General features: G+C 32.9%; 1 protein-coding gene across 1 annotated transcript in view; it reads left to right on the forward strand.

The window, feature by feature from the left end:
• Window positions 1-838: 838 nt before the first annotated feature.
• The window catches only part of LOC106103489 (nuclear factor NF-kappa-B p110 subunit), a 17,810-nt gene continuing 3,112 nt past the window's right edge, over window positions 839-15,536 (forward strand). Inside the window, exons 1-18 of the mRNA XM_013283269.1 lie at window positions 839-1,254; window positions 2,696-2,838; window positions 4,656-4,801; window positions 5,488-5,599; window positions 6,905-7,037; window positions 7,362-7,466; window positions 8,158-8,269; window positions 8,625-8,803; window positions 9,243-9,295; window positions 9,389-9,451; window positions 10,010-10,271; window positions 10,733-10,770; window positions 12,941-12,991; window positions 13,332-13,454; window positions 13,558-13,667; window positions 14,195-14,370; window positions 15,000-15,137; window positions 15,498-15,534. Of these exons, the coding sequence (XP_013138723.1) occupies window positions 1,095-1,254; window positions 2,696-2,838; window positions 4,656-4,801; window positions 5,488-5,599; window positions 6,905-7,037; window positions 7,362-7,466; window positions 8,158-8,269; window positions 8,625-8,803; window positions 9,243-9,295; window positions 9,389-9,451; window positions 10,010-10,271; window positions 10,733-10,770; window positions 12,941-12,991; window positions 13,332-13,454; window positions 13,558-13,667; window positions 14,195-14,370; window positions 15,000-15,137; window positions 15,498-15,534 (2,141 nt within the window). The 5' untranslated portion in view covers window positions 839-1,094. The remainder of the gene's footprint in view (window positions 1,255-2,695; window positions 2,839-4,655; window positions 4,802-5,487; window positions 5,600-6,904; window positions 7,038-7,361; window positions 7,467-8,157; window positions 8,270-8,624; window positions 8,804-9,242; window positions 9,296-9,388; window positions 9,452-10,009; window positions 10,272-10,732; window positions 10,771-12,940; window positions 12,992-13,331; window positions 13,455-13,557; window positions 13,668-14,194; window positions 14,371-14,999; window positions 15,138-15,497; window positions 15,535-15,536) is intronic.

Here is a 15,536-nt window from a genome sequence, read left to right on the forward strand (position 1 = left end):
TTTTTATATTATAATTTGAATTATCTACATTCCTTAAATATAATTAGTATTGCTAAAAAGTGCCTTGACAATAATTATATCAATAAACAAATATTTAAAAATCATTGTTTTTTTTAAACCCAATGACGATATAGTTGTGGCAAAAGTAGACATTTTCAAAAAAAATGTTGATTTGGTTAGGAAAATTTGTATTTCTACATGCGTCATGTATAAATGAATTACCATTTGGGTCATAAATAGCTCAGATCGAAAATGAGACGCCAAAACACCCAGCATATTCTTATAGATCAAGAGGTTGTCTTTGTATATCAAATAGGTATTTTTAATTTTCTTTTTAACATTTCATAAGGTAAAAACAACTACAATAATCTTTAATTGGAGATGTTTCTTGAAATTCACGATTCCGTATCCTAACCTCCCAATCTAGTTCTTGTTATCATCGCTTCGGGACTTTTTGTGATTCATTATCATCGGGTGTACTTGGTAAATCCCCGGTTGATTGCGTCATTCATATGCATAGGCCTTGTGATAACATGTGTCAAATTTACCCATATTTAGGGAAATTTTAACATTTATTTTACGTACATGTAAGGATTAATATTTACAAGTTAATGACTAGTTTTCAATATTATGTGTAAAGAAGGAACTTTCGTTACTAAATTGTGTCCTAGTAATTCCATTTGACAAATTAATGGTGTAAACGAATGATTTACTGTTATCGAAAATTGGTTACTTCGTTCATTCTAAAAAATAAATGTATTTAAAGTTATGCTATCAGGCGCACTTTATATTTTCTCAGGAAGTTGTAAACAAAATTATGGCAACTCCAAAACAAAATTCTAACAGAACTGCATGTCGTACTTCAAGATCGCAGTTTACGTTGTGCAAAGTGTGAACTGTAAACATTATGATGTTGATGTTTGGAACTGTTTAAATTTTTTACTTTTACTCCAAAAAGCAAGTGCCATAGTTGTGAAAGTGTTTTAATATTAAATCAAAGTATAAGCTAGACAGGTGTTTCACTAGAATCAACTTGAACTTTCAATAGCAAATTGTGTAGTTTACCGTGTGTTAAAAGTTCGTATATAACAAAAATGTCTGCAAGTGAGCCAGATATAAGCGAATCTTCCAATTTGGAATCGCCATCCCCCCAGTCGGATTCTCCTTACAGTTCTCCGTCACAACAGGTGCCCCAGTTGGCAAACTTCTTGACGGTTCTATCATGCGGAGATAATACGTTCAATTATGATACCGGTAAGTACAACACAAAAACTGATTATTCTGCAAAAGCATTGTATTGCTGCACCAAGAAAAAATACATGTTTCTTTGTTTTTTTACAATACTTCCTGCAGTTTCGAGTCACCGTTATTGCACATATTTCGTTGGTTTTCCAATCGCGGGACACTTAAATTGTCTCCTAATTGTATTGCTTGTGGGCATGATTTTACTTTAAAACTCCTGATAAGCTTTGTGATGTTTTCATTCAATAAATCACTTTTTAAAAATGCATTTAGAATTTAGGTTCTGTTATTGTGTTTTTCATTTGATGGATTTAGCTACCAAGTCAACTTTGGAAGTTTGATGATTATTGGGGACAGCTCTCATGTTATTGACTCTTATTCTATTTAATTGTAAAGTATTCTTTGTTTGCGTTGCAAAATTGTAATTAGATGTTGCAATCATGTTCTTAAATTACACTGAATAGTTTTATGCAGTACTATGGCAATATCATAAAGTAAATGTGCTTGAAGTTCAGTAAATGATATCACATATCATTGCTTTTATATTTGTATTAGACAGGTATAGAATTAGTAGGTAACCAATAATGGAGGAGGACACATCTTACAGACATGTTTTGTCAACATGTGCTATAGCTGCCACTGGTCAGTCTTACATACTGAGCTTCATATTTTTTTATTATCCCTATATCTTTGAGTATTTACTACATATGTTATGTAATAAATAAAGCAGCACCGGCTGAGGAAACCGATCACTCAAGCAATTGGTGGTCATGACTGCAGGGAGAGAAACCTCCTTATCATATTTGCGGTTACTAAAATAACTGCCTTTTGTATCAGGGCCCTTGATCCAACTGTTTAGTGAGAGCTTCTTGAGATGTTGAAGCTCTACGCTATTAATGCATTTGTTTTATTAATAACATGAACAATGAATCTTGTTTTGAAAGAACATTTGATAATTACTTAGTGATGTGATATTTAATTTACCATCAGGCAGGATCAAACATAAAAAAGATATGTTTATTTTTTACTTAAGCAAAGCTGCAATTTTATTTCTACTTTGCGATATTATGTTTTTACTACTAAGTGTTGTAGGAGAGGAGGTCTTAGGTGTCTCCTAAGAAGATTAAATCATAACACCATGATATTCCAATTAATTTAACATTGCAAAGACATTTATTAAAAAAAAAACAATACTCTCTAGAAATCTATGAACTGTAATCAGCTCTATGAACTGTAGATCTTTAACCTCATGCCACTTATGTAGGGTCGGCACACAAGGTTTCATAACTGGTTAGCTGCTTGTTGCCAACCCTACTGGGGAAGAAATTAATATTTTTTTATAAACTAATTATAGCTAAATACAATCCACTACTAGCTCTAGTAAGACTATATAATCTTGCACTAGCTAGCAAAAGTTTGTGTGGCACAATATTTATCATTTTTTTACTTGCAGGAAGAAAGCCATTTCTAAGAATTATTGAACAGCCGCAGAATCATTTTCGATTTCGCTACAAAAGTGAAATGGTAGGAACACATGGTAGTCTACTGGGAAAATCATATGCTCTTAATAAAACAAAAACGCATCCAACTGTTGAGGTAAGCTGAATTATTTATATCTTTTTATTTTCTATTGATTACTGAAACTTTTGGACCATTGAAGCAAAGAAACTACAGTAGAACCTTGATAACTCAAACCTCGGTAACTTAAAAACCTCTATAACTTCAAAAAAATAATATGTTCCCTTCCCATCAGAGCCCAAAACCTTTACATCATAGACCCTTGATAACTTAAAACCTCTATACCTTAAATATTTTGTATTTCCCTTGGACTTTAGTTTATCGAGGTTCTACTGTATTTTATTACTGAGACATTGGATAGAAAAAAATCTTTATTGGACCAAAACAATTTTGTATAAAATCAGTGAACTTTGTCTCCTTAACTAGTAATGACTGTGTTTTAAGATGCAGGGCTTTCTCTTAACTATAATCTTGTGGTATTTACAGTAGATTTTTTTTATATGACAACATGAATGTTATTTTTAAATTATTTAGCTTGTTCCTGAAGTTTAATACCATTTCCATTCCTACTGTTTTCTTATTTTATAACCTTAACTAGCTTTCGCCCGCGACTCCGCCTGCGTGGATTTAAAAATGAAAACAAAAGTGAGTAGCCTATGTGTTCTTCCAGACCTCACTCTTCTATCAAACTTCATCAAGATCTATTCAGGCGTTTAGGCTACAAACTCTAACAAACATCCATCCATCTAAACTTTCGCATTTATAATGTTAGTAAGATTATATCTTTATATTTTCCTGTTTATAATGATGGAAAATTTCTGATCTTTATAGTTATTGTTGCTATTTTTTTAATCTTCTTACTAATATTATAAATGCGAAAGTTTAGATGGATGTTTGTTAGAGTTTCTAGCCTAAACGGCTTAATGGATATCGATGAAATTTGGCATAGATGTAGAGGATAGTCTGACACATAGGCTACTCACTTTTATTTTTTTTAATTTAACGCGGACGGAATCGCGGACGAAAGCTAGTCTGCTATAAAGAGTTTGTTTGGCAGAATTTGTTTCTTAGAATTGAATCTGACAAGAGATGAATTGATTCTTAGAGGTGTAACATAACAGTGTAGCATTGTTGTAACTTGATAGCAATATTTATCTTGTGGTTTAGTGTGACATTAACAGGCTTATTGAAGAAACATTTTTTTTTTAACTGTTTACCTTAACATATGTCGAACTATATAAATGTACATATTTATTTTTAGTCAATATTTTACTTTTTACTATGCAAATGTTTGGTGGACAGAAAGATGTTAGTATGTATCTCACTGAGATATGGCATATGTTTTTGAGAAATGACTTAAGTGATTTAAGATTAGATGTAGAACAAAGTCTGGAAGAATACATCGACTACATTTTTTTTAATTTCGTGCGGACCTGAGTGTTCTGGGCGACAACTAGCAATAAAATAATTCTATGTAGTGTTTGCAAATTCGACGGTTTATTTATCCGAATTGCGATAATAGTAGTTCCAATAATCCATTTAGATTTTATCACACGCATGTGTCGGTTTCTAACGGACAATAATTTATACCTACTGTAAACGGATGTCGTTGTGGTCACGTTATCAGAATATTTATTGCTGTTTATTACACCCTTCTGCAGTAAAAATATTAGTGTTTTAACCTAACTATCCAGATAACTAACTATCCTAACTCAGAAACTGTTAATAGTTACTGAAGCAGCCAATTACTTTAGATATCTATGTTAATTCTACCCTCTGAGACAGCCCTTAATACCACTTTAATATGGTTCAGAGCAGTTAGAAAATGTAATGATGCATCTATTATGAATAGCATTATCTCAAATGAAAAAGCACCCGATAACTGTTCTTTTTAGCTGGTCAACTACAGTGGACAAGCAAGAGTGAGATGTCGGTTAGCGCAGCATAATAATTCCGACGAACATCCTCATAAGTTGCTAGAAGACGACCAGGACAGAGATGTGAGCGCGACTGTACCCGAACATGGCAGTTATAAAGTTGGGTATGTTGGGATTTGTAATTTTTCAATAACACGGGTGAACGTCATGGGGATTACTTGAGTAAAAGAGTGAGATGTATCGTTTTTGTCAACTGTCTCTTTCACTCAACGACCATGTATTCATCAGTAGTGAATGGGTGGCCCGAGGTGTGTTACCAATTGGTCTTATATGCGATAACCTTTAACCTGCCTTGTTACCCATGCTTATTATCTGATGATGCATGTAACTAGCCATATTTTTATTATCAGTCTGCAATGTTTGGAATGCATACAGTTCTTATACAGCCTTGAATTAGTTGCTAGCCATGCCATTAGTCATGCGATTCAATTAATAGATACTAAGAAATGTCAGATACATTAAATATTCTTTGTATGCCAGATTAACCAGGAAAAGCTAGCAAATAAACGATATTGGCAAAGGCAGTGTATCGCGCTTGGCGATTATTAATGACGTCACTGAGTAAAACCGGACTATCTTTCTAAGGGTTTGTGCACACAGACAATTGGAACAGATTTTTGGCAAATAAAATTGAGCTTTATAGGATTGAAACAAGGCATAATATATTTTACAGGTCTTTTCTACGCTCGCTCTTAATAAAATTAAAATGTTACAATCGTCTTAAGCTTTATTATTGTTGTTTTTTTGCCGCTTTTTCACTTTTTGTACAACAATTACAATTTTATTTCAGATTCCCTGGTATGGGCATAATACATACAGCGAAAAAGGATGTGGCAAATTTATTGTATAAAAAATATGAAAACAAAAAGAAAAATCCACAAGACGAAAGTTCGTCAAATATGGTATGTGAAATAAATATAAAAATCGTTAAATTTGCAGTGTATGTAATGTAGAGTTAATGTAGTGAAGAAGTGCATGAAGCAAGATAATTTAATCAAAAGTCATCATTAATGTTTATGAATTACAATCGAAGTTCGACTAAACAGCGAACTCTAGTCTTAACAGTAGTTATATACTTATAAATTCGTAGAATCGTAGCTATCATGTTTCAGATAATGCAATCCGATGGGTTAGGTACATGCTGATAAAGTAATAGAATTTATAGTGTTGTATAAATAAATGATCACTTATTCACAATATTGTGATACCAATTTTAACATCAGTTCTAGCTCCCCACAGAGAGACTTAAGGCCTACCCTAATTGAGAGATGAGTGAAGGGTTTAGTCGATTTAGTTTAAAATTAATACCTCTTAAGTACATATAATCAACTATCCTAGTATTATACTGTTTACACTAATTTAAGTTAGTAATTTGATCAGAAATTATTTTGAAAATCAATTATATCACACACTACTGATAAAACTCACTTATATTTTTTATCTCTACATTTACTCTAATAAACTAAGTCAGTGTTTTTAAAAGTGTACCCCACTTCAAGCAACTTGAAAACCACTTGACTTTACTATATTTTGACCGTTATTTGTTTTTTGCCCGTTTTTTTGTTGTTTTGTTTACACTGCTCGCAACCAGCGCTGGGTTACATCGCTAGTCGACGCCACTGAGCCAAAACAATCAATACCAGGCCAGCTCAACTGTCTTACTGTTCTGGCATAATGTAATCAGTCATTTATACTATAAAATCGTTGTGGTATTAAATGTTTTAATATTTATACAAATATCTAAAGTTCATGTATCTCTTCACCGTACAACAGAGAACTACGATTTCCGTTTCATCATCATATTGACAAGCAAAAAATATAATAAAATAGCACACAATTGTCAAATTTACTCACTCACTCAAACCCGTTAAGTGTTTGCCCTTAGTGTTCATTTAATGTGCACTAAAGGACTGTTTAAACATCAGCAGTAATTTAATAAATGACCCTACGGCCAAGTCTACTCTTAACTATGTATACATGTATTTCGCAAACTGATTATAAAGTTTGTTGTGGTTTGTATTAGTCAGCTATACGTTTATGGTGACATTAGTTGGTCGCCTGCGTCCGTGCTCATTGCACTGCTGTTTAGTAATATAATCGCCTCATTTACACTAGTTGTTCGCCCGCGTCCGTACTCATTGCACTGCTCGCGCGAAATGTTATTCTTTGAAAACTGTGGTATGTATTTAACTTACTTACAATTTTAGCTGCGACTCCACTGTGAAAATATTGCAAAAAATATCAACTTGAATATAGTACGACTGAAGTTCAGTGCTCACGATTTTAATACAGATGAAGAGATTTGCAGTCCGATATTTTCCGAACCAATACATAACATGAGTGAGTATTGTAAATTAAACTTTAGATTAACTGTTGACTGCATTTGTGTCACTGCTCTATGTTTTCTTTCTTGTATTTAACACTTCACGTGCCGAAGTCAATTGTGACAAAGTAGAGAATAAAATATTACAAGACTAACTACAGTGGAATTCTACGGTTAATGCTTGTATAAATCAATGTAAAAACATACGAAAAGCAGCAATTCATAGTTTTTATAAATGATCTTGATATTTTTATGTATAAAATAGAATTTCACTATACTTGTATTTTTATTCTCTATTTCGTTTGCTTTGATAAAATAGAGACACATTGTTATTGTTTCAGAGAGCGCGGCAACTAATGATTTGAAGATATGCCGCATGAGTAGATGTATCGGTCGTCCTAAAGGAGGGGACGATGTCATTTTATTAGTGGAGAAAGTTAATAAAAGTATGTATAAATGTTTATAAATATACACGGTACACATGTGGCCACAGATCAGTAGCGCTCAATAACTGGATTGGCACACTGGCATATTCACACACTAACTGGCGCCAGTAAATATATATTATGTAAATCAGTATTTAAGGTTAAAAATCATACGTGTCGCTGTTTGTACATAATTTTAGATGCTTTACCCATCAAGATATTTGAAAAGACTTATACTAGTATAGTTTAAAAGACGTATGCCTTCAATTTTGCCCAAAAGCCGACGGAATAAGTAGTTTTTCTGTTACTGGCAGACATTATAAATGATAATGAACAAAGAATTTGGCGAAATTCGCGGACAGAAACAGTATAATCTATACTAATATTAAAAAGAGGAAATATTTAAATATTTGTATGCATTGGTTTTAACTAAAACTAACTGGCCCGATATTAAAAATACTTTCGCTATTAGGAATCTATGTTATAAGTGACTAACATAGGCTATATATTTTTTTTAAATTTCACGCTGCCGAAGTCGGGAGCAATAGCTACTTGACAAATAAATCAAGTAATTTGTACGTTTAGAATGGACTTTTGTTTTACCAGAACTGAGAGTATACTAGCCATTTGCAATTTTAAAGCCTATTTGCAGTTGTTTCTTTTTTAGATATGTGGCGAATTGTTTAAGTTACAAGCAATTTATTGTTTGCAGAGAACATAAAAATTCGTTTCTACGAATTAGGGGCGAATGGAGAGGAATTATGGTCAGCGGATGGACATTTTCTTCAAAACGATGTTCATCATCAGTATGCTATAGTATTCAGGTAAGATATAAGTACAGTTGGAGAAACTGGCAGTGTTCAACTTGAAAGCTATAGTTGCTTGAACATTTATCGTATAGAGATGATTCTCTATGACATGGTGACAAAGCTTTTAAATGTGCTTTTGTGTGCTATCCCATACTACTAAGTTGGTTATTTGTAATAGGCGGGGTTTGTCTCGTTGTAAGCATCATTTCCGTAACACGGACACCTCGGATTTCCGCGACTGTACATATATCTTATTAAAAACAACTTAAATCACATTTCGATGAGTCTTCCAAAAGTATTTGCCTTAGATAATATTCCTGTGGCCGCTTGTTTGTCATATTGTACTATAAAAAATATGTTTCTCTTCCAGGACACCGCCTTACAGAGACCCAGAAATAACTTCGGATGTACAAGTAATGATAGAATTAGTGAGACCATCCGACGGTCGAACTAGCGAGCCAAAAGAATTCACATACAAACCAAAGTACTTCAACACTATAGGAAAGAAAAGGAAAGCAAACTCGTCTTATTCGTCTATAGGAAGCTCTGGTAAGTGGCCTGCGAAATATGAACTATAGTCCGATTAACTTGTCTGGTTCGCTGATAGGATGATAAGCATTAAAAGTATACAAAATATAAATAAACAGAATAACAACACGGCAATCTAAAGGCAAGGATTATGTAGAATTTTGAACAATTATTTCCCACTTGATAGTATCGTAAAATATTTTGTTATTATCCTTTTTATTTCTTTACATTGGTAACTCTTATCAATACCAACCTTAGGAAAAAGCCCACCTCTTTATAAATGTTATTTTTTTTATTCTACAGAACTCACTTAAAAACCGTGATAAGCTTACGATTATCAAAAAACTCTTGTTTGTTAAGGGATAATGACATTTCTTTGTTTATTTAGCTAGTTAGTTTTAAATGGTGTTTTTATATTTTATCATTAAGGTATTCTTTTTCATGTATTTTTATATTTTAGGCGGTTCAATAAACAGCCTAAGCGATCTGCCAGTGCCCATACAAATTATGCATGTAAGTATTCTTGTAGCCTACAAACCAAATCAAATAAGAGTACTGTATTTTTGTTTGTTTTAGAGCTGCTTTAATAAAAGTGTTTAATTTCAGCAAAAGAACGAAGTAACATCTCACGATGAAGTTATGAAAGATTTGCCAATGTTTACTATTCCGGTAAGTTAATAATATTTATAATTTTTTTTTTATAAAAATTTTACTAGATTTTTGTTCATTTACTAATGTTTCCAATAACCATTCCACTTAAGTTCTAGGGCTTGTGCTAAGATATAGTTCACGATAATAGTCGAATGGCGGGACTTGCACCCTCGACCGCAAAATCTGTGCTCCGTACCCCAAACGATTAGACTATTGTCGCTAAATCTTACTAATAATATATATGCGAAAGTTTAGATGGATGTATGGATGTTTGTTTGTTAGAGTTTGTAGCCAAAACGGCTAAAGGGATATTGATGAAATTTGCCATAGATGTAGAGGATAGTCTGGAAGAACACTTGTTTACGTTGCTTTATTGTAATTCCGCCCGGACGGAGTCGCGGGTGGAAGCTAATATATAATAAACATAATATAAATAAAATAACGACATAAGTTTACGTAAACTTTAGATACTTCATTCATGAGATATGATACTGAAATAATATCATAACCTCCCTTAGGTTCTGCCTTAGTACCGAACTAATGTTTTTGCAGCTAAAATAAAGATAATATTTGTAGCAGGTATCCCAAATATCAGCGCCAGTGTCTAACGACATGTTACTGGGAGAGGCCATATTTGACTTGTCTGCTATGACGTCTAATTCTGCTGCGGCGCAGCTCAGCTCAGCTCAGTTCAATGTGGGCCCCATGCTGGGCCAGCCCAATATACCTGAGCCTCCAGTGCTGCAGCTCAACTCCTCAGAAATTGATCGACTTCTTAAACATAACTCCAATATCACTGCGGAAGAGAAGAAGCAATTCTGCGAAGCTGATTGGACAGGTGATTACACTATTTTTTTTAATATATGGTATTTTTTGATTTAAAATACAATGTACGTCCAATGAGAAGTGATACTGAAAGTGGAGGGGTGCGTAATTTTTTCGAGTTACCTTTTAGTAATACTCAACATGTTTTAATATTTTTTTACAGTTTTAGTTTAATATAACAAATACTCTCATCTATGAAATATGAAGAAAATTTCAAGAAATGTAACACTATGATATTACTAAAATGGCCACAATGTTGGCAAATGCGTCTTAATTTGCGAGAGAACGAGACAGTACGACATGTACACAAGATAGAAAGAGATAGATAATAGATTGTTAAGTGAATGAGTTTGTATCGCTGCTAGTTGGACGTTAGCTGTAAATGCGAAAGTTTCTTATATAGACTTTTTAGTAATTAAAATCGTTAATGTTGCCAGTTATTCATCGTACTTAGTTTGCTTGTCTTTGTTTTAGAATACTTCAAATCGTATGGAGACAGCGTGCCAGATATGGTAAATATTTTTAGTTAATGATTAAAAATTAACTATTATTTTAACTTTATCACCTTCACAATCATCGCTTTAATATTCAATATAATACATGGTTTTGATGCCAGTACAGTTGGACAGTAGCACTCAAAATTATCTTTGACATAGTAGCATAACATGGATGCTAACTGGTACCAGTAAGCGAAAAAAATAATCTGTATGGATCCAGGGCAACTGTCCAGATTATCCAATTTACAGTATTCCAGTCAAGCGAATCTACAAATTAATTTTACAATAAACAAAAAATAAATGAAAAGACTGAAAACTAATATTATAACCTGTATAGATTATCGTTATAAAGTATTTTTGGTTAATTTGAATACTTTTTATATATTAAACAGAATGTTATGTTTTTTACAATATCATTTATTCTGTTGTGTAGGTTTGTCTCTGATTGTTTTAATTGTATCCAAAGATATTTCTAGATCTGAGAGAAATTGTTTTAAAAGTATTAATATTTTTAAAAGTACAACAATCGTACTTGGTAGTAGTTTAATTGTCAGCATAGGAATCCCTTAGTGTAGTGTAAGGAGTCCCTAACTTACATAAAGCTTCTTTGAGTGTGACAGTCTTTAAAATTGATTGGTAACTGAGTGTCAATTTTTTTGTCTTGTACTTGAGAATTATCTGAGTTTTGTTGTAGTGACTTTGATCTATTTGTTTTTATTTGTTTGTTTTTGATTATATGATCAGTTGTAGTTTGTTGTATTTTATCATTGTTAAATTATACAAAATAATTTTAATAACATTTTCATATGTATCGCACAATTTTGTGAAATATTGATATATATTAATGAAACCAGAATGTGGAGGTAACTGCACTTCTATAGGGAGAAAAAGAGGAAAATATGATTCAAAGCTTATTTTATTGTCACTATATTACATAGAAATTTGTACTACCCTTGGTTTTATTATATTTTTTTATAGCAAACTGCGTTTTTGTTTAATTCACCTTTCACTACTTCACCTAACACATGTCATGAATCAATCATTTGTTGAAAATTGATCGTCGCTTGCTGGCTTCTACAAATGTTCAATTATAATTAAAGAGTCTAACTGTTCAATTAAAACTGTGCGTGTATATCGTAGGCAAAATTTAAATTGTCGGTTGAACTGTTTAGTTAAAATTTTGCCTACACGCACAGTTTTAAACGAACTATTCGACTGTATTACGGGCTTGAGTCTTAATTAACACTGGAAGTAAACAATTAAACGTTTTGTTATTGTTAACCGTCATTGAGACCAAAGTAACATTTGGCTAACGGCCGTAAATCATTAATTATAACTTTAAAATTAAACTGACAATTTAAATTTTGCCTACGCTATACACGCACAGTTTTAATTGAATTAATTAGTTAATTAATATAAGACTCGAGAGAATCACTAAAATTACTCTCAGAGTTTGTCCATATGTCAAACTTGAATCGAAATCTTATTTAATGCCCAATTTGTAATGAGTCCTTAACCTATACCTTAAAAATAACCTCAAAATTGGTGAATCATCTAAACCACTCTCATGATGTATTTGATCGATTTCAAGAATAAGTACACCTTTCACCTAAACTCATTAGACGAATTAATTATTTTGAGATGAATAAAAAAATTATAGTGGTTCCATAAGACCTATGCAAAGAACTTAAGTTGAAGTGGTACCTTGAGTTTTTTAAATGTCAAGTGGTATGTTAAGTGATTTAAGACAAGGCTTCTATTAAGATAAAGGTTCTTCGTTTTTATGTTTGTTACAATGTAGTGTTTATGTTACTAGGAAATGTGATCGTAGAACTGCCAAGCCAATGCTGTTGTCCTTGTTTTGTTGAGTATATTAGAAAGGGCCGGCAATATGTTTTGTTAAGTGTTTCATACAAAGTTAATGATCATTATTCTGCAACAAATTAAATAAAGTTAGTTAGTATAGTTATGTAGATAAATCCGGATTATGTTATTCCAGTCCAGCGATTATCATCTTTAGATAAAAGGGGAAGAATGTCAACCCACTCTGGAATGCACTGAGGTTTCAGTGTAGTTTTACCTTTTTCCAAATGTAATCCAGGGTAGATTATAATCGCTGGACTGGAATAATGTAAACTGGGTATCGAACTCGAATTATTTTAATCTTTCTGTTTTTTTTTTCTAGATGTCAGGCATGGAGTTCATAAGATTGGTGCCAGATTCAGCCAGGGTGAATGTAAGTTATGTTTATGTGATACAAATATTTTAACTGAGATTTTGCTGTACAGTTCTCAATGTGCCTACACATGATAGTTGTACTGTTCAGTTTGACTGTACAGTTAAAACTGAAGGTGTGTGTTATGTCAAATACATTTTGTGGTTATTAAATTATAAATTAAAACCATTGAATTTTAAAAAAAATTAAGTAGCCTGTGTTCTCGAAGACTTCGTTTTAATTTGTGCCAAATTACATCGAGAACTGTTAGGTTGTTTTAAAGATACATAGTAACTAACCTCCATCCATCCGTCTAATTTTGTTTGGACTTAATACATTTTTAATTAATTACAATGTACAGATGAACACAATTGATACAAAAATAAAGACCGAAGAGGAGGAAGTCAAAACTAATCTAGAAAACTCTAAGAATAGCGAGTATTCTGCTTACTACAAATCTGAGGACGGCCTCGAGGTTAAAAGGGTATTTTTTTATTACGTTTTTAATATTAAATCATTGTATGATTGTTTTTAAATCATTGTATGATTTAAAAATATATATATTAATATTATTTTATATTTCACAGCTTGTGACTGAATTGTGTGACATGATAAAGAACAAGACCGCACATAAGAAGCAATTGATCAGAGCTAAGCTCGAGCGACTCTTCGAAATGCGACTCTCTAATGGGGATACGTAAGTTCATTTCTCCTTGACAACGAATAGATTCCCAAGATTTCGTGTTAATGACGTCATAGAATGCGCTCTTTTTGTGTGACGTATTTTTATTGAAACTAGTTTTTGCTTGCGACTTTGTCCGTGCGGAATTAAAAATACACTTTTCTGGTAATATGTAATAGTCTTATTGCTTAGTGAAAATGTATTTTTAGTAAGCAAGAATAGTTGAAAGATTTTTTGGCATATTAATAAAATAACTAACCCGATGAAGGCCTTGTTTTATATTTTATAGGGTGGCAAACGAGCGAACGGCCACCTGAATTCGCCGAGAAACCAAAGCTATCGCTGCCCATATATCAGCAATTGCAGATGCGTTGCCTACCCTTAAATAACCGAGAAGCCGCACATAAAGAGGATATTTCTCTTTCCTATGTGTCTTCTCCACTGTTAAATTCACTTTCCCCATCCTTTTCGTATAAGGAAGTGATGGGAAGGGAGTCTTCGGAGTGCATCTTTTTGCTTATTAAAACAGTAACAATATCTAGGTTCCTACATATGATGCTGTCGAGCAACCAGCCCAGCTTGGAGTACATAGTGAAGCTGATAGACAGCGTGAAGCTGACTCAGCTGCTCAACAAGACCAACAACAATAGCCAGTCCGTGCTGCACCTCGCCGTCACACACGACCTGCCCAACCTCGTCACATTCCTCGTCTCTAAAGGTACAGTTAGGGAATCTGGTGGTGGTACTGGTAAAAAAAATTGGTAGAAATTTGTTAATTTACTAATATTTTCTTTAACTATTAAACCTCTAGGCTTGTATAAGGATATAGTTCACGACAATGGTAGAATCGCGGGATATGAACCCTCGACCGCAAGGTCGGTAGTCCGTACCCCGAACCGCTACTATTGGCGCTTTAAAACTACAGTTTGGACATTTGGTACACATTGAGATGCGGTATAACCAATAGCTTTAAAATATGTCTGTACGTAAAAAAATATTCAGTTGTCGCTCTTTTAGCTTGGAGTACCTACTGGAAGTCTAATACTGAAACGACATTTTTAACAGCGTCTTAAATATTAAGGCTATTACGCTATGAATTACATTAAAGTGTTGATTTCTCTCCGATTTCGACCATAATTATCATAAATAAATGTTTTACTCTTTTGTGAAAACTGCTATAAAAATGATTTGTTATACTTCTAAGAATTTGTGCAACCTTTTTGCCAAAAATCGATAGAAAAGTAATTTTAATTATATCTGTTTTAATGAATATTTATTTTATTTCGGATTAACTATTGAAACAATGTATTGCAGGTTCTAGCAATTTTTATTGTGTCGTGTTTCCAGGATGCAACCCAATGTTAGAAGACAATGAGGGTAACAATGTGCTACACTACGCAGTGATCTGTCAGTCGTGTCTGGAGCCATTGCTCGACGCCATGAGGACGAACAAAATCACTTTTGATATCAACGCATATAATAATGGTAAGTGCTTATTAGGTCAACTATAGAGACTGGATGAAAAATGTCAGAATTAAGAAGGAAATGCCAATCGTATTACTATTTCTTTACACTTAGCCATATTAAATGATTTTTTCGTGTTTATCAAATCACTAGCTTTCGCTCGCGACTCAGTCCGCGTGAATTTAAATCCGGCTTTATCTATATTTCATTAATATTTTTCTGTCCTGTGTAACATTTATCTTCTTTTTCTTACATTGTCTGCAATTTTGTTTTTTATAAATGATACAATAGATAATGATGATGACATTTGACAAAGGTTATTAATATTTTGTGTTACATTTGTATTTTTAAACATCGTGCTCGTTAATCTTTGATTCCCAGAGAAACAGACAGCGTTGCACCTGTCCGCGATCTACGGGT

The sequence above is a fragment of the Papilio polytes genome, unplaced genomic scaffold, assembly GCF_000836215.1.
Source record: "Papilio polytes unplaced genomic scaffold, Ppol_1.0 DF823731.1, whole genome shotgun sequence".
Lineage (NCBI taxonomy): Eukaryota > Metazoa > Arthropoda > Insecta > Lepidoptera > Papilionidae > Papilio > Papilio polytes.